General features: G+C 38.0%; 1 protein-coding gene across 7 annotated transcripts in view; it reads left to right on the top strand.

Annotated features, from left to right (window-relative positions):
• Positions 1-22,103, top strand: part of rptor (regulatory associated protein of MTOR, complex 1) — a 339,346-nt gene that overhangs the window by 268,828 nt on the left and 48,415 nt on the right. For all 7 annotated transcript variants that reach the window (XM_069929956.1, XM_069929955.1, XM_069929957.1 and 4 more), the window contains 4 exons: positions 6,645-6,750; positions 7,978-8,092; positions 8,176-8,300; positions 14,875-14,979. In XM_069929956.1, coding sequence (XP_069786057.1) covers positions 6,645-6,750; positions 7,978-8,092; positions 8,176-8,300; positions 14,875-14,979 — 451 coding nt within the window. The remainder of the gene's footprint in view (positions 1-6,644; positions 6,751-7,977; positions 8,093-8,175; positions 8,301-14,874; positions 14,980-22,103) is intronic.

Here is a 22,103-nt window from a genome sequence, read left to right as displayed (position 1 = left end):
CACAAAACACTTGTGATATTTAACATATAAAGAGAGAATTGTGAATTCTGACACTTTTCTTGCCATAAGTTGCTACTGGAGTTGACCGTCCTGCAAGCACAAAAGTAGTTCCAAGCTGAAGTAAATCCTCGATTCATGAGCACACCATAAATGACAAAAGTGCATGAACAATTGATGATTTCACAAGGTGAAGTCTTGCCAACATTTCCCAGCTGATGCAGGGAACTACAACTTGGATCATCAACTAGGTCAAATCTGATGTAACATCTGAACTTTCATTCTTATCAATTGGACTTGAGAGCATAGATGTGGGGGGGGGGGGGGGGGGGGAGGGGTCAAAGCAGAAAAGAAGTTACATTATGATTGGTTCTGCAATGTTTTTAATTATTTATTCATAATTTTGAGCTTTTCATTAAATTTTAAATGTAGACATACTGCACGGAAACTGGCCCTCCTGCCCCACAAGCCCGTGCTTGCCCAATTAACCTGCAACCCCATATGTTTTGAAGGGTGGGAGGCAACCGGAGCATCCTGAGGAAACCAACGCAGACACAGGGAGAACATTTAAACTTCTTACAGACAGCGCTAGATTGAAACCTGGGACTCTGGCGCTGTAATGGTGTTGCGCTAACCGCTAAGCTAACTGTGCCACTCCCTCTATAGTGACCAGAATCCTGTCCCTCTTTTAGATTTGCGTGTTACATTGTTGCAGTTTTCTGATCAACCAGTACCTTTCCAGAATCTAGGGAATTTTGGAAGACCATAACTGATCTCTCCTCTGTATCTGCACCAACTTCTTTTAACACCCTTGGATGCAGGCTATCCTGTGCAGGGTATATGCCAGCCCATGGTCCCTCATTAGTTTGTCCAGGACTTTTCCCCTGTAATAAATCTTTTAAGTTCATCCCATCCCTTTTACGCCTCTGATTTAAAGTTACTGTGGAGGGCTCCCGTCTACACGGGCATTGAAATTGCTCAACAACCAAAGGAACTAAACATCAAGACTATCATATTCATGAAACAATATTTATTTATTTGTATATACGAATGCTTGTCCTGCATTTCTATTATTTGTCTGTGTGTGTCTGCGTGTTTTGCACCGAGGACCAGAGAACTCTGTTTTGTCACATTGTACTTGTGCAATCAGATGATAATCGACTTGTACGTATTTTGTGCCTTTTCATGCCATCATTCATCTCTGAGGTGTTGATGTTTAATTTTTGCTATCCACTTACTTTTATGTTAAAGCCCTTTGTTTTTTAATATTTTATTTTCATAAGATCCATTTTCTCTCTCATTCCTTTTTTAAATCATTACTCCCCAATCTTCTGCCTTGCTACTGTTGTTCATGTCTTGTGCCATCTCTCCCAGGATGATAACACTTTGGACCTACTTATCCCATACTTGGATCATCCTTCTCATAATGTTTAGTTCTTAATTATTTTATCTTTGAAAATTGTAAATATTTCTTAAAATGTCTGCCATTATTTAGCTATTTAATCTATTTTTTCCAATCCACTTTGAACCAGTTACTTTCATACCATACCATAAAGCATCAGCATTTAAAATCCTTACAGTGACTGAAAATAAAATTCTCTCGGTATAACATGGGATCCTTTACAGTATTAATTTATTTTTTTGCCAATTTTATTTGTCCATCTTGCTATCAAGGATAAAGTCACCCATGATTTATTGCAAGCCCCCATAATTTCCTGATTCATGCTTTTGCATGTAGCAATCGCTGTTGGATTGAGGGGAGGTCGATACTTTTCCTTGCAGTTTCCTATCTGGGTCCAAATTAATTCCACACCTTGATTTTCTGTGTCAGTATCATTAGAACCAAAAAACATTACAGCACAGAAACAGGCCTTTTGGCCCTTCTAGTCTGTGCCGTGCTTTTATTCTGCCATCCCACTGACCTACACCCAGTCCATAGGCCTCCAAACCCCTCCCATCCATGTACCTGCCAAATTTTTCTTGAATGTTAAAACTATATCCTCTGGTTTGTATCTTATCCACCTTCAATGGAAAAACCTTCCTACACTTACTGTGTCTCTACCCCTCATAAGTTTAAATACCTCAATCAAATCTCCCCTCGTTTCGTTCCAGGGGAAAAAAGTCACCTGTTTAACCTTTCCCTGTAATGTTACTCATTCCTTTAACATCGTTGTCCTGCTTCTTTCCCCGTTCTGCTGATTATTTCCAAAATGCTGGATGCATGTAAAACGCAATTTCAATCCATGGTCTTCATTCAGCATCTCTCTAAGGGGTGCTACATCAAACACATTTATTTCCATTTCTGCCCTTAATTAATTGAGAAGAATCTTGCAAGACGTTGATAACAATTTTCCCCTATATTAGCTATTTCCTGTTTCAACACTAAGTTTGCATGCTCTATCTATTCTGAATATTCTCTGATTATCATGACCCCTATTTCTCACCTGTTTTTATTCCTCTTCCATTTCTCTTTAATTTGCAAAGTTTCCCCTCATCCAATTCCTCCCTTACCCCCAAGTACAGTAAAACTCCTCGAATCCGGTGCCGATGGGGATTGGTAGATGCTGGATAAGTGTATTTTCCGGTTGCTTGAGACTTATTCTTACAATGCCTAAATAAAACACCTACATTAAGAATAAAAATTTAAAAGACAAAAATTCTCTACTGTACTTATACTGATCAAACTTCACTTTCATGAATATATAATCAAAACATTTTATTTGCAGTCACATTCTTTGAAAACATTCAATCATCTGCAGGTTCCTCCCCCTCCGTGAAGCTGCCCGAAAGGCAAACAATAACATTATAGTTAATTAACCCCCCCCCCTCCCCCAAATCCTCTGACCAAGCCCTTACTAAGCAGGAATAAGGAGACACTTTAAGAGAGTCATCCCAATGGCAAGCGACATCAACCAGCTCTTCATCCTGGGCGACGCCATTGCTGTTTCACACAACTTTATTCAAACAGCTGCTATGAACAAACACGACCAAGGCTCTCCGCTGGCTGAATATTTGTTCCCACCTTCACCAAAGATTTATGTGTTACTTCAGAGACTATTTATTTTTACAATTTTAAACTTGTGTACGTCCTTTAATTATTATTTTATTTTTATTTAATTTTTTTAAATTTATTTTCTTTGATTTTTTTTTTCCAAGTTGCTTGAGGCGTCCAGTTGTTTCAATTCCAGATACCAGGGGTTTTACTGTACAGGTTATCCTCTGAAAGTGGACCGTTCCTATGAAGCCTTTTGTAAGCCAAAATGGCATTAAGTGAAGAAGCAATTACCATGGGAAAAATTTTTGAGCATTCCTAGACCCAGAAAATAGCCCACTAAATCATACCAAATAACACATAAAGCCTAAAATAACACTAAGATATAGTAAAAGCAGGAATGATATAAATACACAGCCTATATAAAGCAAAAATATGTATGTACAGTGTAGTTTCACTTACCAGAATCGGGAAGACTGCAAGCACACTGGAAGGCTGAGAAGTGGTGGTGATGATATGTTAGGCTGATGTCGTCAGAAGCTTGGGGGTGATGGAAGGTACAAGGGATTGGGCTGTAGGAGAGTGAGGAAGAGGGTCATCTACTGTTGAAAGCTATAGCAGCTTGATGCTGAGTGTAGTTTCCGGGAAAGGAGCTTGGCAGCACCACTCTTGGTGCTCGGGGTGCCTTTTTTCATAAAAGTGAAAATCCTCCAGATTTCTTTCAGTTAGTGATAACAGGTACTAATGTAGGCCTTTCGTAAAAACAAATGGTGTAAAGCGAACTTCTGAAAAGCGGGAGGTACCTATATTTCATTTAAAGCAATATCCACTGCCCTGATGATTGGATTGAATATTATTGCTACCAAACATTGGAAATATACTTTCTCATGCATTATTTCTTTTCCCTCTAATGTTTGGATTAAATTCAGTTTAGTAAATCATTCATCAGGATTTTTTTAAAAAACACCAGTTACCATTAGACTGTAATAAAGATATGGTACAAATAATGTCCTTTAATCTTTTAAATCAAAGCAGATGCAATTTATTTCTCACAAGCATACAATGTTCTTTAGAAATCTTCAGGGCAATGTAGCTGATCTAATTCCTCGTCGTAAAATAAAATAAAATCCTGGAAGCCTGATGAATTAACTCGGTTTCCACAACTGCTCCCTGACCTCCTGATGTTTCCAATATTCCCTGTTTTTAATTTCAGATTTCTAGCATTTGTAGGTTTTATAATTTTAATCCACCTATTTGATGTCTGATCATTGCACTTCTAGTGAGCGTCTCTGAGTAATAAGGATCTGAGGCTCCATGCACTTGAATATCTTTGTTATGTCCTTAGTTATCTTGTTTGTAGTTCCTTAACTCAGTACGGTTCAGACTGTTAAAATCTGGTAGTTTCCTGCATTGCGTAACACAGTGGTTCATTTCTCATGCATTGAGGAAGCCCTGCAGAGCTCCAACTTTATTAGAGAAAAAAGAAGTTTACTTGTATCCAAGCGTTGACCTTCTCTTCCCCAATCTGTTGTACCTCCAAATAAAATTACCTATTGAATCATTACTTGAAGAGGATGTTTTTTTCAATACATTATGTTGAGTATTTATCTAGAAACTTCACTGATAACCTGGCATTAATTATCCTCAAATGGGTCTGATGCCACAATAAGACTAGACTGGACAAGGGTGACAAATTCCTGTCCCTGACAGGAATTAGTGAAGTAAAGGAGCATTTAATTCTGTTTAATTTTAAGTTCTATGGTTACCATAACTGTTGTGTGAATTTAACTACCTACACTTCAAGCTGGGATATGAACTCATTGATGGTCTGACCATTATACCTACTTTGTCCTTGTTCACACAGGATCTTTTTTAGTTGAGGAGGTAGTTGGCCACTTTCATTTGTAAAGACATCAAACAAAGGAGATGATTGTGGTCTTCAGGAGGAAATCAGGGGAACAAAACCCAGTCCTCATCAAGGTCTCAGTAGTGGAGAGGGTCAAGAACGTCAAATTCATGGGTGTCAACATATCCGAGGATCTGTCCAGGAGACTCCTTGTTGATGCAATCTCAAGGAAGGCTCACCAGTGGCTGTTCTTTGTGAGGTGTCTGAGGAGATTCACTATGTCACCAAAGACCCTCGTGAACTTCTGCAGGTGAACTGTGGAGAGCATTCTGGTTGGTTGCATCACTGCCTGGTACGGAGCCTTTAGCCTCAAAGACCCCCACCACCCAGTCCATACCCTCTTTACTCTGCTTCCATGGGGGGAAAAAGTACAGGAGCCTAAAGATGAGCACCCAGCGGCACAAGGACAGCTTCTTCCCCACTGCCATCAGACTCCTGAATAATCAATGAATCGAAGACACTGCCTTATTTTTGTGCACTTTTTTTATATATATAGTAAGATGGTTATAAGATGCATGTTTACACTGTGACGCTGCCGCAAAACATCGAATTTCATGACTTGTTCATGACAAATAAATTCTGATTCTGAATTTTCATGACATGTGATTTCTGTTTGGAGTTTACAGAGTATTTGTTAGGAGAATACTTAAAATTTATGGCATTTGATCTAATATCTTTGTTAAGTCCTTAGTCATCTTGTTTGTAGTTCCTTAACTCAGTATGGTTCAGACTATTAAAATCAATAGGTAATTTTATTTGGAGGTACATCAGGTTGGGGAAGAGAAGGTCAATGCTTGGATACAAGTAAACTTTTTTCTCTAATAAAGTTGGAGCTCTGCAGGGGTTCCTCAATGCATGAGAAATGAACCACTGTGTTACATAATGCAGGAAACTACCAGATTTTAACAGTCTGAACCGTACTGAGTTAAGGAACTACAAACAAGATGACTAAGGACATAACAAAGATATTCAAGTGCATGGAGGTCAGTTGACAGCCTCAGATCCTTATTACTCAGAGACACTCACTACAAATGCAATGATTCAAATAGGAGGAGGAATTAAAATAACAAAACTTACAAATGCTAGAAATCTGAAATTGATTAAGTAAGGTGCCAACCAGTAACATACTGCTAAAGATACTTGCAGCAAGATTGTGTGTTGTTTGTCCCTCTTCTTCTATATTGAATAATGCCTTTGCATTTGTTACTGAGGAGGCTCAAACCTAAGTAGACTGGAAAAAGAGCAATCTGAAAGTTTTAGTTGAAAAGAAGGATTCATTTGATCCAGAGATCCCAATTGTCTGTTACTAATTTTACAAAAAGCACATTTAGTTATCGTCGGAATGAAATTACTCAATGTGCACTTGTTACTTTCATCAATTAGTTGGTCTTGTATGAAAATCTGAAAAAGATGCATCAACTTTTGTACATTTTAGGCTTAACAACCACAATGGTGTGTGTTAAATATGTTTTCCAAATTTGTTTCGAGACATTCAAAGATTTGTATAATTTTGCTTTGGTATGATCATTTAAACGTGTATTAAATATTTGCTCAAGCTATATGGCTTGCTAATTAAAGATAGTGTGAGTAAATGATTAAACCTGAGATTTTAATTTCAGGACATTTTCTTAATTCTTTGGAGGTCCTATTAATTGGGAAAAGACAATGGACTAGTTTAAGTTGATTTGATGCAAAGTTTTTGATGCAATTGTGCTGGTTTAATGCTGTTAACGCAATGATTCTGCACAGATTCCAGAGGAGCATGACGTTGAGAGCCTGGTCCGCAAGGAGCGAGACTGGAGGTTCTTGCGTAATGGGCTGGTTAGGAAACGTGCTACACAGATTATAGAAAAGGGTGAGTTGTTTACCAGATGCAATTAAGTCATCACTTTCAATGAAAATGCATTGGAGATGGGATGTGTTTTTTAAAATGTTTGAATTAAAAAAACTCTAAGGAACTTAGCAGGTTGAACAGCATCTGCTGCGGGGAGAGGATATTGTCAACATTGCAGGATCTCCTCAGTCAAAGGGCTGGATAATTAAGGAATAAAAGATGGCAATACTTCTCTGGCTGATATTTGTTTTATGCTTTCTGTACTCAGATTAAAGGCTGGCCATTGAGATTAAGCACAGGTAAGGCAGAAAAATATTAAAAGTACAAGAAACAGGAACAGCCTGATCTGCCATCAATAAAATCATAGCTGATCACAAGTCTCCAATTAAAACTCAGATTGAAATGATGTTCAGAGGTGGCACCACAGTTAGAAATGCTCAGTAGATAGATAGCGAACAGAATCAGGCAATGGAGTGGATATCAAATCACCAGTGCACAACCAGCTTTGAGGCAGGTAGGAAGGGGCACAGATAAAGCTCAGTATCAGGGGAGATGGTATCGTAATCTAAATTTCTGATCGTAAAATTTAACCAAATATGAAGAAGTTTGAACTTTGAAAAATGGCTCAGGCCGAAACATTGGTTATAATCCTTTACCTCTGGTGGATGCTGCATGACCTGCTGAGTTCATCCAGCATTTTTACATCTGTCACTGTTTCCTGGTTTTTTTTTGCCGTTTGGCTGCAGCAAATAAAAGCAACCCTTAAGAGAGAGGATCACACAAACTGAGCTGGCATCATTTAAATGGATGGAAAGCGTGAGCTATTTCACAGGCTTGCTCTCTTCCCAAACTCATTTTCCAATAGGCTTTGTTTCCAAGCAATCTAATTGAACCATTGATAGGATAAGGAAAGCTTCTGTCCTTCTAGTGTCTGTTATCCCAATGGATTCTGCTGTCCACAGTTCTCGGATATTATCCATTACATTCCCATATCATCGAGACTGGTTAGCCATTTAAATGCCGTGTTGTTCCCCTCCCACCCCACCAATATCATACTAAATGTTTTACACATTCCTCTTCATCATTAACCCTTCAGCTTGCTACATCATCCAGATTTTCCCAGGCATCTGAAGGAATTGTAAAAAGGAAAAGGGAAGGCACCATTAAAGCTTTTTAATACTGTTACAAAACCCATCTATTTCTTAACAAATGTCATGATACCTATTTATTTTATTCTCCCTGACCTAGGTATTACAAGACTAGATGACCAAATCTTTATCAACAGAAACCCAGGTGTACCTTCCGTGGTGAAGTTTCATCCTTTTACTCCATGTATAGCAGTAGCTGATAAAGACAGCATATGGTAATTCCAGCTCATTATATGGCAACTAATTTTGCACGTTATTCCAGCTTGTTCAACATTCTGCTTCTGTTTTGTTTTTGAAGTTTTTGGGATTGGGAGAAAGGAGAAAAGCTCGACTATTTTCACAATGGAAATCCCCGTTACACAAGGATTACTGCGATGGAATATCTGAACGGGCAGGATTTCTCTCTGCTCCTCTCAGCCACAGGTGAAGTATCTTTAATGAACACACAATGCGATGTGAATAATTTGTATAAACAGCTCAAGAGATCATCCATTTTATCACAACTTCTTCAGTCAGTGGCTCTGCATTTGCTACTGGTGAACAAAGGCTCAGATTTAAATCTCCAACATCAGGCTCGATGCTTCCAGTGGCTTCAGACATAATGGAACCTGAAACATATTTTTGCTTTTGGGTGTTCACTATTTGCTTGTTTACTTGACCATTGGAAATCATTTATTGAGCCCTTATGCAAGAACTGTTTTGATCGTTACTGATGACGTGAATGTTTTCACGTCTTACAATTTCTTGGAATCCTCTTTCAGAATATCACCGCAGGATTCCCAACATGCTTTAGGTATGTTCTTTTATTTCAAGATAACAAAGACTTTTTATTCTTTGTTTTCTATAATTAAGAAGGATGATTGATTCACTTTTGCACAATTGTTCTTTGCCCTGAAGGATGACGCACAAAAATGTCCGATTGGGTTTTTTTTCCTCTAAGTGCATCAGAAAATTATTGGACGTTGTTTATTTTTAATCTACTCAGCTTGACATCAAATTATAATTTGTTCAAGCATTATGATGCAAAGAAATATAACAATTGTCAACTTCCAGTTATTTTCACAATGGAACGATTATTTCATGCTGTATTATAATTGATTTTTACACTTGTTTAATAACTATGACAAGTTTAATTATTAAGCCATTGAAACACCCAGTGTTGTTGGAGATTATAGCTTTTTTTAATGCTCACTATTTGAAGATTGTGAAGATTAACTTTCCCCTCTAAAGCATAATGCAAAATGCATGGTATTAACATTACTGACATAAACCACTGTTGAAGCCAATTTACTACCTCACATACTGAGCATCTGAACCTTCCTGACTAACCTCCCATGTGGAATTGTATGTGAAGTGAAGAAAACACAAGGTGTTTTATTTCGATCACGGTTTCACATGGGAGGTTAGTCAAGAAGGTTCAGACACTCGATTAAAAATGGTGAGGTAGTATTACTGGATTTGACATTGGCTCTTGGGGAGAAGCCAGAGATAGTTTCTCAGACTGGAGGTCTGTGACTCGTGGTGTGCTGGGACCATTGTTGTTTGTCATCTATATCAATGATCTGGATGATAATGTGGTAAATTGGTTCAGCAAGTTTGTAGGTGGCATTGTGGACAGTGAGGAAAGCTGTTAAAGTTTGCAGAGGGATCTGGACCAGCTGGGAAGATGGCAGATTTAATGCAGACAAATGTGAGGTTTTGTATTTTGGAGGGAGAAAGTAAGGGAGGACATGCATGGTAATGGAAGGGCAGTGAGGAGTTCAGAAGAACAGAGGGATCTGGAACTACAGATACATGATTCCCTGAAAGGGGCGTTACAGGTAGATTGGGTTATAAAAAGAGCTTTTGGCACATTGACCTTCATAAATCAAAGTTTTGAGTATATGAGTTGAGATGTTCTGGTAAAGTAGTATTAAGACATTGGTGACACCAAATCTGGAGTATTGCATGCAGTCCCATTGAAAGAATGCAGAGAAGATTTAAAGAATGTTGCCAGGACTTGAGGAACTGAATTACAGGACTTTATTCCCTGGAGCATAGAAGAATGAGAGGAGATTTGATCAAGGTATACAAAATTATGAGGGATATAGACAGCATAAATTCAAGAAAGCTTTTTCCACAGAGGTTAGGTGAGATACAAATCAGAGAACATGGGTTAAGGGTGAAAGGAGAAAGGTTTAGGGGGAATAATTGGGAATACTTCTTCACATATCGTGTCATGGGAGTGTGGAACGAGCTGCCAGTTGAAGTGAATGCGACTCAATTTTCACATTTAAGAAAAATTTTGGCAGGTACTGTACATGGATGAGAGGGGTATGATGGGTTATGAACTGGGTGCAAGTTAGGTCAGTGGGACTAGGCAAAATAATAGTTTGGCACAGACTAGAAGTCAGAAGGGCATGTTTTCTGTGCTGTAATGTTCTGTGGTTCTAATTACATTACCAGCAAATTTCCCTCTTCCCCTTCTACAGACCATGTATTTTGAAATCTGAATATACCGAGTTCCTAGAGTAGTCCTCAGAGTTTATGTTGTTCAGAAAGCTTTTTTTTCAGGATGTAACAAGTAGAGTTGATGGAGGACAGCCTATAGATGTAGTGTATTTTGATTTTGAGAAGGTGTGCAAGAGCACATGGCATTAGGGGAAATGCATTAATTTGGATTGAACATTGATTATTGCACAGAGGAGAATTGAATTGCGTGTTTTTTTTCCAGACAGGCTGGGAGGATGTAGCCAGTGGGAGTGACCTCGTGTTTTCGTTAGCGATGTTACACTCATTTCTCCAGTCTCTCCATGGGTCAGATAACCCATGCAAGAATTATTCTGTTTCTGTTCAAAGATTTTAAATTCAGCTATCCCAAACAACTTTCCTGGGAGTTATTTTCCACTCCACTCTCTGTGGAGAAAGTAGTTTCTCTTCTTTGCTAACCAAGTCCCAATTAGTTGAAAGCTGAACATGTTATACTTTTGGATAAGCTTTGAGAACATGGCAAGCACAAATCTTCCTCAGAGGTTTTAAATTTCAGAAGGAAGGATCAAAATCACTCGAGGCTGTTGACAGCTGTTCTTCAGTTAAGAAGCAATATTTCTGGAGTGCCCTAAAATTATAGTTGAAAAGTTGGAAGGGGAGCAATGAAGTTGTTTTTACCGCTGCAAGTGGCTGCATTGTCTTTGGGGTTTAGAAAAATTATTTAAAAAAAAGATCTTGCCAAAATGTGCAAGGCTGAGAGGTTGCTTTGACACATCATGAAATCTAGTCCTTGAGGGCATAAGGATGTCCATTCAAAATGCATTGAGATGGCATCGGAATTGATTACCACAGAGACCTGCAGGGACTGAATCACTGATTATATTCGAGACTAAAATAAACATCTTGTCCATAGAATGAACAGACAGGAAAATAGAGCGGAGGACAAGATTAAGTCAGCCATGATCAGATGGAATAGTGTGGCAGTCTCAAGAGGCCAACTGCTGCTCCCATTTCATGACTGTAGTCAGAAAAAAAATGATGAATTTTAAGCTTTGTACTTCTGCATCAGTTAATTCATTTTAACTTATTAAAGAAGCTGCATTAATTCCTATTATCAGCCACTAATGTATTTGGATTATTGTTGAATTTGATCTGGTATATGTAATTATGACCTCAAGTTATTTTCTTGTGCAGAATTTTCTGGCAATTGTCATATCTTTCCATTTTCAAGCTTCACCTGTGTAAATAGAGTTACACCTACAAAATTATCATTTAGCTTCCAGAATGTCACGTGGAATTTCATGTTTTGTCGCAATCTTATATTCAGTAATTATACAAAAAAAAGAAAAGCTGGGTGCCATGGTTGCAAACTAAGCCAAGGTCCTCAATTTTTCCATTTATCCTGATGACAAAGACAGTCTTGTAGCCAGGCCTACTTGCTCTTGAGAAGGTAGCGGTGAGCCATCTTGATCCACAGCAGTCCTTATCGTGAGGATGCTTTCATAGAATTCATGGATGCCAAGTACCAGTGAACCGGTGCGGACTCGAAAGCCAATATGGCCTGTTTCCGCTTCGTAAATGGTTATATGGTTATTTATACCCAGCAACGTGAAGTTAAAGAAACAATACTTTCACATTGGGATTATAATGATAGAGTGCTAGTGATCCTTCTAACCACTTGAAAGAGATTAGTTTTGTAGCAGCTCATTTGGATTCAAGATGGATGCCTCCACATGTCTTGTGTTCGTTCGTTCAGGTGCCTTGCTGTTCTGTGTGGTTGATCATGTCTCTCCATCCATCACGGTCTCTGACCCTCCAAATTGTAGTTGTTGCCTCCCCTGTTTCTAACCATGATGTTAATCCATCGTTCATTTTCATTCTCTGTCTCCTGCTTATTTTTACTTCCAGCTTTCCAAATGTAGCTAAATGTTCTAATGTATTTCTTCGCATGATGTGTCCAAAGAATTTCAATTTCTGTTTTCTGATTCTTTTAAAAAACGAACATTTTGTTTTTGTTCTTTGTCAGACTTTTTCATTTGTTATCCAGTCCACATATGGTAAACATAGCATTCTTCTGAGAAACCACATCTCTACGACATTGATTCTCTTTTTCCATTGCATTTGTGATGGTCCATTTCTCACAGCCATACGTCAATATAGAAAGAATGTGTACTTTAGCTAATAAAGTATAGTTGTTTTAAAAGCACCCATTTCTTTATTACAAGAAAACAAACATCACATGGTACCAGAAGTGTGTATGGTACCAGGAGTGTGCAGAGTATGTATCAGTCGAGATGTGGAGAGTGTGAAAAGATCTGATGCTGTAAATTGGACTGGAAATGTCAACCATAAGTGGGGATTGTTCAAACAAAGATTCATACTGTACCTTCAACCCTGATGCATAGAAGATTGCACTACTATTTATCCTGGCAGGAACTCAAGCAATAGAGGTTTTCAGTACATTTGTTTTTGCCGAGGCAGCTGACCAGGGAAAGTATCGAGATGTTTGATGAACGCTGTTCACCAAAGAAAAATGAAACATTTAAGAGGTACGTGTTTTGCTCGTACACTCAGCTGCAGGGAAAGAGCTTTGATACTTTTTTAATGGACTTAAAACTAAAATCAAGAACATGCAATTTTGGATCGCTGCAAGATTCAGTGATTTGTGATCAAATTGTGTTCGGAATTAGTTATAAGAAAGTGAGATAGAGGTTGCTGTGAGTGACAGAGCTTACCTTATCTGGAACTGCAAAGATATGCCATGCCAGTGAATTAGCTCTGCTAATTGGAAAGTTCGGTGAAGGCATAGTCGTAGCCACAGTGTCTGGACATGCACACAAACAAAAAAAATGATATATAGAAAACAGCAAAAAGAAGGAGAGACAATCATTGGCAAATGATGTGACACTAAACGTGCTCCAAACAATGCCCTGCCGATGGAAAAGTCTGTAATAAGTGTAAAGGGCAGAATCACTAATGTTTTTCGAAAGGGAAACAAAACAGAAGTCGAAGTGTACACACTATAAGACACTGTTCTCAGTGATACACTTTTCATGCAAGAAGTCAACAGTGTTGAGCAGGATAAATGGACTGTCTCATTGCATACAAATGGAACAAATATCCTTTCAAGCTGGACAAAGGTCACTTTGATCTGTGAATTTGATATCAGGGCAATGAAGATAAAGCCATACATCTGTGCAATTACTGTACAGCTCAAAGCCTACAATGGGCAGAACACCGACACGAAAGGTACATGTAAACTCAAGATGAAAGTTAAAGAACACCGCCTCAAGTTCACAGTAGTCCCAGAATGGACATGAATCACTGTGTGATGACAAAGCATGTGAATACCTAAGCCTAGACAAGAGGGTGTACCACATTAACAGAGGCAATGCATGGAACAGCATAGAGGGAAATATTGGATCAATTTACAGACATCTTCAAGGTGTTTGCAGTTCTATCATTCACCTATAAGATGCAGTTAAAGGAGGATGGACAGCCAGTAGTGCATGTCCCGAGACGGATTCCAGCACCACTAAAAGAAAAGCTCAAGCAGGAACTCGGCCAAATGGCAGCACTAGGGGTCATAAGGAAAGTGGAGGAGCCCACAGAATTGGTGAATTCAATGGTGTGTGTCAAAAAGAAGAATGGTAACCTACATATGTGCATAGACCCAAAAGACTTGAACATTATCAGATTCCAACCAGGGATGAAATTACAAGTAGGATGGCTGGCTCAATGGATCAGATTCCAGTTCCTCTTTCTTATGTTCCTATGTCAGATCATCTATGCAAGCGAAACTTGTAGCTCCTTGCCAACTACAAACCTAGTAAATGCATTCTTAAAATACAATCAGCAATTGTTTCTAATAGCACATCTCTACATGTTTTGAAATGAGTTTGGAATCACTATTGGGAACACTGATCATATCTGATGGCCAACAATGCATCTGCATGCAATGTCTGATACTTTATAACAAATGGGATCAGAAGGGCAAGATCTGAAAGAGATTTCACTGCTGAGTTCAGAAACCTGTCCCTGTCCGTTCCCCAAACTTTGTCACCTGTTGACGTAAAGATGTCAATTTGCAAAATTACTCAAAGTACTATGGGGGGAAAAATGTTGGATGTGTTATTTTGAGTGAGCTGTCATAGTTGAATTGAGAGTGAAATGTTTTTAATGAACTTTTATCAGCAGTAATTATAATCTTTTAACATCTGGCAGTTTGCTGTGAAATTTAGAATATTTGAGCAGCTGCAGCTCTTGAACTTGTTGAGACTTGCATGACAAATCTCAAAAATTGTTGAATTTCTGTATGAGTGAGTTCACTTTAGCTACATTGACAGCCAAAGATGATCACAATATACGAATAAACCTGATTTTAAGGGACATTTTTAAGTTTCAAAGATCATCCTATACAACAGCATATACAGTAGATTTAAATTGCACTGTTTTGGTGATAGCCATGTTTTTCACTGCAATTTTTTTTAAACCAGTGCTCATAATTGTGTATTTCGTATCTCTTTAGATGATGGAGCTATCAGAGTTTGGAAAAACTTTGCAGATTTGGAAAAGAATCCTGAGATGGTAACAGCTTGGCAAGGATTATCCGATATGCTCCCAACAACCAGAGGTTAGTTTGCCTCAAAGTCATTTTATTCTTTGTAATGCCTTATTTGTTACACTGTTCCTCAAGGAGCAAAGACCTTTTCCAGTCTCCCTGGAATACTGGTAGATAGACATCACTCTCACAGACAGCAAAATTATCTTTTTTATACATGTTTAATTTTATTATAATTGCAATGTTGAATAGACTAAAACTCTAGGCTAAACTGATAAATTACCAGCATCATCTCAGATTATTTTGTTGTTTCAAGATGCATTTAAAGGACGGCTGGTCTTCCGAGACATCAACTTCCTGAATGATCAATTTAATATTTTATATATTGTACCACGTGCAGATTTTCTAGAATTTTTTCCGACATGTTCAGAATTTAACTGATGAAGGGCTTAAGCTCGAAAGTTATGTTTCTTTATCTTTGCTTTATAAAGTACACTGTTGCTAAGTTTCCCCAGCATTATGTTTTTATTTCAATCACTGTGTCTATAGAATTTTGTATTTTAATCACATAAACCTTGGGTGAAGATGAGAGCAAATATTCAGCCGGCGGAGAGCCTTGGTCACGCTTTGCTCGTACTGAATAAAGTTGTGTTTGAATAAAATGGCATCACCCAGGATGAGTTGGTTGATGATGCCATTTGCATTCAGGGTGACTCTCTTAAAGTGTCTCCTTATCACTGGATACTAAGATTCCCTCTGGTCAGAAACTTTATCTGTAAACTTGAGGAGGGAGGGTTAATTATCTGTAATGTTATTGTTCGACTTTTGGACGGCTCCATGGAGGGGGGAGGAACCTGCAAATGCAGCAATAGTTAAATGTTTTTAAAGAACGTGACTGAAAATAAAGTAAAATTCTTTAAGGTTTATATATTCATGCAATTGAAGTTTGTTCAGTGTAAATACAGGAGGATATTTTTGTCTTTTAAACTGTTTATTCTTAATGCAGGTGTATTAGTTAGCCATTGTAAATGAGTCTCTTGCAACTAGAAAACTCACTTATCTGGAATCTATCAAAATCCGCAGGCACCGGATTTTACTGTATTCTATACTTTTTAAAGATTGGAGAGCTCTATACTGTTAACATCAGTCTGTGGACTAGAAGCAGAAGGATAAACATTGATATCCATTGGATCCATTTATTCCACAGACTCGATTATAGACTGAGTGAAGTAATCTTGCTAGGTTTAGCAAGATTATCCACTGAATACTTGTGCTGCATTCTACTGGAAATAGGGTGAGGCTATAATTATTCAAATAGAATGGTCTAATTTAAGTTGTAAACTGAATATTTCTCTAATGTTTGCAGTTTTGTGTGAACATGCACATTTCTATGTACCAGAACAAAGGCTGTGGGCAACCCTGAATTGTTCACAGAAGAAGCAAATACATTTAATCTTCGAGTTGATCTGGTTTGTAACAGAGACTTTAGCATAATTCTTCTTCTTACCGTTGAAAGGCAACAGTAGTTTTAGCATGGCAGTAAATGAAAGAAAATTATTTTGTTGTTTTTCTGATGTAAAGGTGACCCATGTAATTCAGGGAAACTGGCACAATTAATTTGACTGAAGCTGCTTTGATCGGTCAGAATAAGAATTTATTGTTATGAAATTTGATGTTCTGTGGCAGCGTCGTAGAGCAAACATTCATATTAAAACCACCTTACAACATTACTATAAATTTTAAAAAATAAAAATTGTACTGCATGGAAAAATAAGGCAGTGTCTTTGGTTCATTTATTATTCATTAATCTGATGGCAGTGGAAAAGAAGCTGTCCATGTGCCACTGAGTGCTCATCTTTAGGCTCCTGTACCTTTTCCCCAATGGTAGCAGAGTGAAGAGGGAATGGCCTGGGTGGTGAGGATTTGAGGTCAGAGGCTGCTTTTTCAAGACACCGCCTCATGTAGATGTCATTAATGAAGTGAAGTCTGGTGCCTATGATGTCGCAGGGCGAGTTAACAACCCTCTGGTGTTTATTCTTGTCCTGAGAGTTGGCGCTTATATACCAGGCAGTGATGCAACCAGCCAGAATACTCTCCACAGTACACCTGCAGCATTTTTCAAGAGGTTTTCATGACATACCAAATCTCCGTAGACACCTTACAAAATATAGCCACTGGCGTGCCTTCTTTCTGATTGCATCAACACGGAGACTCTAGGACAGATTCGCGGAGATGTCGACACCCAGGAACTTTAAGTTTTTAACCCTCTCCACTACTGAGCCCTCAATGAAGACTGGATCGTGATCTTCTGACTTCCTTCTAAAGTCCACAATAATCTCCTTGGTTTTGCTAACATTGAGTTCAAGGTTATTGTTATTACACCATTCCACCTAGTTTCTTGTGAACATTGAGTTTGTGTTAATATTTGTTTTCTCCAATTTTAAATTTTTATTCAACAATGAAAATTGCAGAATTACTGCCACAGGGGAGACAGCTCAAAGCATCCACTATTTCACAATAAATTGAGATTTTCATGCACTTGATGTGTTTATCTCTTGGGGGTAACTCATGGACAAGTGAACTGGATAATTGTTGTGTATCGTGTGCCGCCTTCCCTCTGACATTATTTCCACTTTGTAAAAATGGTGGTACTGCCAGAGCTGATGTAATGTAAGCACTGCCACTGGTGCAGACCTGGTAGTGTGGGGAGCGGACACACAGCGCTGCTCCGTGTGTGTCGGTCCTAATGCCGACAGCTCTCTACAGGCTTTAAACTGTAAACTGAATATTTCTCTACCATCTGCTGTTTTGTGTGAACATGCACATTTGTGGCTGATAGCTCAAAAGGAGCTGAAATGTGTTGAATGGCCTCCTCCTATCCCAAAACAAATCTGGGACTGATACTTCCTATTGAACACTTTTAGTTTGTGACCCATTATGAGGTACCTCTTGAAAGATGTTTATGGGCCTGCTGTATTTTCATCCCTAATTTCTTCCTTGATCGCATTGAGTTCATGTGAAGAAGATGCTCACATTTCATGGTGATTTTAACTCGTGGTGGTTTGCTTGTTCAATTCATGGTGCATTTACAAATCATCTAAATAGCTCCAAGTGTAGAGTCACATGAAGACTTTCAGGGTTTTAAAAAAAAGATTAAATTTAAATTTAGATATATATAACAATAACAGGCCCTTCTGGCCCTCATTTTAAAAACTGTACCCATGGAGGTTTGTACCCAAGATGGCGGCGCCTGTGCAGGGCAGTGTTCCAAATAAGGTGTAGATTCCAGAAGAGCAGCTGACCAGCACTGGGCACCAGAAATGGGAAGAACACCCCCTGATGAGAAGGAGAAGCATGGGAGACAACCCTGCAGGATTGTAATCAAGGCAGTCAACCAGCAAGGGGCACTGTGGCTGAAATGACCCATGTAAGCTGTGGGCTCCTCGCGACTCACAGTTGAAGGACTCACACGGGCTGTTGTCTGCTGGAACTGGCTCATGGGAACCAGTTATAAGAACCAGGATTGCTGAGGGCAAGAGGGTTGCTGAAGGGCCTCGGGCACTGAAGGCTTCCTGCTTTTGTTGGGAGGTTTGAACCTGGAGCATGGGCTGCCAAGATTTGAACAAGAGTCTGTGTCACTGTAAAGGCGAATCCATGGACTCTCAGTGACTCTGAATGGACTCTCTCTTTCTCCTATTGTCAGGGGTGCTGGGCCATGCTCATGGCAACTCTGCCTTACAGCAGACAAAATTTGAACTATATCATATATTTTTATGTATTATATGACAACAAAAGGAACCTTTATGTGAATGTACATTTTTGTACCGTGGGTCATGTGGAGATCATAGCTTTCATGTCTGTCTCTTCAGCTAATTTAAAGTGGGATTGATCAAGATCTGGAGGCAATGAAATGATGCATGGTAACAATCTTGATTTTCAGAAATAGTTTCTAAATGTTTGTGGCTATATCTGCAAATGTTAACACTTTTTAAAGGATGCATTATTTTATTTTCCAAATCGGTAATCTTGAATTTGCAGTTTATATTCCCTTTGCTCTTTTCAACTGTTCATAAAAAATTGCTTTAATTAGATTCAATTGATTTTGGGTCCTCCCACAAGCTATTAAGCATCTGCTGCTTTTGTGGTGAAAGGTTTTGTCTCCAAAGGATCTTAAAAAATTGATCTTTTTCTTCCACCCCACCCTGGTTAGTTGTGGCATGATTGGAATATGTTTCAAGGCACCTCTTGCTCTGTGAATGACTTATCTGAAATATTACTTTCCGACTTCTATTACCTTTTTATTCTTTCCAATCTTCATAAATATAGCTGTATGTGCCTCGCGTGCCCACTGCCAGGAGAGGTTGTTCAGAGTTGTCTTGGTGGCTAATCGAGCTTACGAACAACCAAAGGGTAGTTCATTCTGGGAGAAACTAGAAGAGGAGACCAGGTCTCTGCTTACTAAATGCTTTATGTTGAATTCACTTGTAATATTCAGAGTGAAAATATTCCACAATGAGAATCGCAAATTCAGAGTTCTGATTTTTTTTTTTAACCTTCCAGCTACTGAGCTTTTGAGCAATTGAATGTTGAAATAAGTGTTCAGGAGCTAAAAAGATCTGTCTGATCTAATTTTAAACCCATTTCCTTGATGGCTCCAGGCCACAGTTAGCAAAGTTGTTAGCGCAATGGTTCAAATCTGGTGCCAGCTGTAAGGAGTTTGTACATTCTCCCCTGTAACTGTGTGGGTTTTCTCCAGATGCTCCAGTTCCCTCCGACCTTCCAAAGAAATTCAGGGTTAGTTGCTTAATTAGTCACGTGGTTGTATTTGCATGAACTGGAAGGGCCTGTATTCTCTAAATTATTTTTCATTAAAAAAAGACACCTATTCATGAACCTTCTTGTACCATCCTCTGTTCATGTGTACACATTCTGGCATTGGCACCAAGATTCTTGGTCATTTCTCTTCTGTGGCCGAAGAATACTATGGGGAACTGATAGATCACGCTTAATATTGACAGTAAAGTTAGAGGACATCCCTCCAAGAATGTATAGATGGAGATTAAACCCCATGTTACTTAAAAGGCAGGATTTTAGAGAATTTTTTGAAAAACAAATAAAAATGTATTTTGAAATAAATACGGAATCAGTGGAAGATAAGTTTATACTATGGGATGCAATGAAAGCATTCATTAGAGGGCAAATAATAAGTTATGTAATCAAGATGAAGAAGGACTATAATCAGGAAACGGAGCAGTTGGAAAGGGAAATAGTAAATATAGAAAAAGAATTAGCAATGAAGGAAGATACAACTAAAAGAAGAGAATTGGCGGATAAAAAAATAAAATATGAAACACTACAAACATATAAGGTAGAGAAGAATATAATGAAGACAAAACAGAAATATTATGAACTAGAGGAAAAAACGCACAAAATCCTAGCATGGCAGCTTAAGACAGAACAAGCTAAGAAAATGGTATTGGCATCAAGGAAAAAAGACAAACAAATTACATATAATCCAAAAGAAATTAAGGAAAACTTTAGAGAATTCTATGAACAATTATACCGAACTGAAAACGAAGGGAAAGAAGGGAAAATAGATGTATTTCTGACTAAAATTGAACTACCAAAACTACAAATAGAGGAACAAAATAAATTAACAGAGCCATTTGGAATAGTAGAAATACAAGAGATAATAAAAAAAATTACCAAATAATAAGACACCAGGAGCGGTTGGATTCCCAATAGAATTCTACAAAACATTTAAAGACTTATTAATTCCGCCTCTCCTGGAAGTAATCAACCAGATTGATGAAACACAAAGCTTGCCAGATTCATGTAAAACAGCAATAATTACAGTAATACTAAAGCAAGGGAAAGATCCACTCTCACCAGCGTCATATAGACCAATATCTTTACTTAACACAGATTATAAGATAATAGCTAAACTATTAGCAAACAGATTAGCTGAGTATGTACCGAAAATGGTAAATTTAGACCAAACTGGATTTATCAAAAAAAGACGCACAACAGACAATATTTGTAAATTTATTAATTTAATTCATGCAGTAGAAGGGAATAAAACACCTACAGTAGCAGTTGCTTTAGACGCAGAGAAGGCCTTTGACAGAGTAGAATTGCAAAAATTCAGTTTACCGGAGAAGTATATAGGGACCGTTAGCGAAAGTGACAGTAAATGAGCATGTATCAAAGCAATTTAACTTAAGCAGGTCAACACGGCAGGGATGCCCACTATCACCTTTATTGTTTGCGTTAGCTATAGAACCACTAGCAGAATTGATAAGAACAGATAATAATATAAAAGGAATAAAAATAAAAGACAAGGAATATAAAATCAGTTTATTTGTGGATGATGTTATAGTGTACTTAACAGAACCAGAACTATCAATAAAAGAATTATATAAGAAATTGAAGGAATATGGAGAAGTGTTGGGTTACAAGATAAACGTAAATAAAAGTGAAGCAATGCCTATGAATAATGCGGATTTCTCAAAATTTAAGAAGGAATCACCATTTAGATGGCAAATGCAAGCAATAAGATACCTAGGTGTACAAATAAACAAAAATCTCAGCCAACTATATAAACTCAATTATTATCCACTAATGAAAAAATTACAGGACGATTTAGAGCATTGGAAAGATTTACCACTAACACTAATAGGAAGGATAAACTGTATTAAAATGAACATTTTTCCAAGGATATTATACTTATTTCAGGCATTGCCAATACAACTGACAGAGAAATTCTTCAAGGAGTTAAAGAAAATAATAAGGAAATATTTATGGAGAGGGGGGGAAACCGAGGATAGCACTAGATAAATTAACAGAATGGTATAAACAAGGAGGCTTACAACTGCCAAACTTTAAAAATTATTATAGAGCCGCACAATTAAGATACCTATCAGATTTTTATCAAACAAGGGAAAAGCCAGATTAGAATTAGATAAAATAGGGGAAAAGATACCTGAACACATGTTATATAAATGGGATGAAAAATTGGTACAACATAGAAGTTCTCCAGTATTACATCATCTCCTCAATATTTGGAAGAAGATTCATGTAGAAAGAAATAAAGCAAATTACCAATTACCAAAACTAATATTGACGCAAAACAAGTTACTCCCTTTTACAATAGATAACCTTTCCTTTAGAGAATGGGGAAAAAAAGGGATTAAAAG

The sequence above is a fragment of the Narcine bancroftii genome, chromosome 3 (genome assembly GCF_036971445.1).
Source record: "Narcine bancroftii isolate sNarBan1 chromosome 3, sNarBan1.hap1, whole genome shotgun sequence".
Lineage (NCBI taxonomy): Eukaryota > Metazoa > Chordata > Chondrichthyes > Torpediniformes > Narcinidae > Narcine > Narcine bancroftii.
This window is presented reverse-complemented; position numbering and strand designations above follow the sequence as displayed.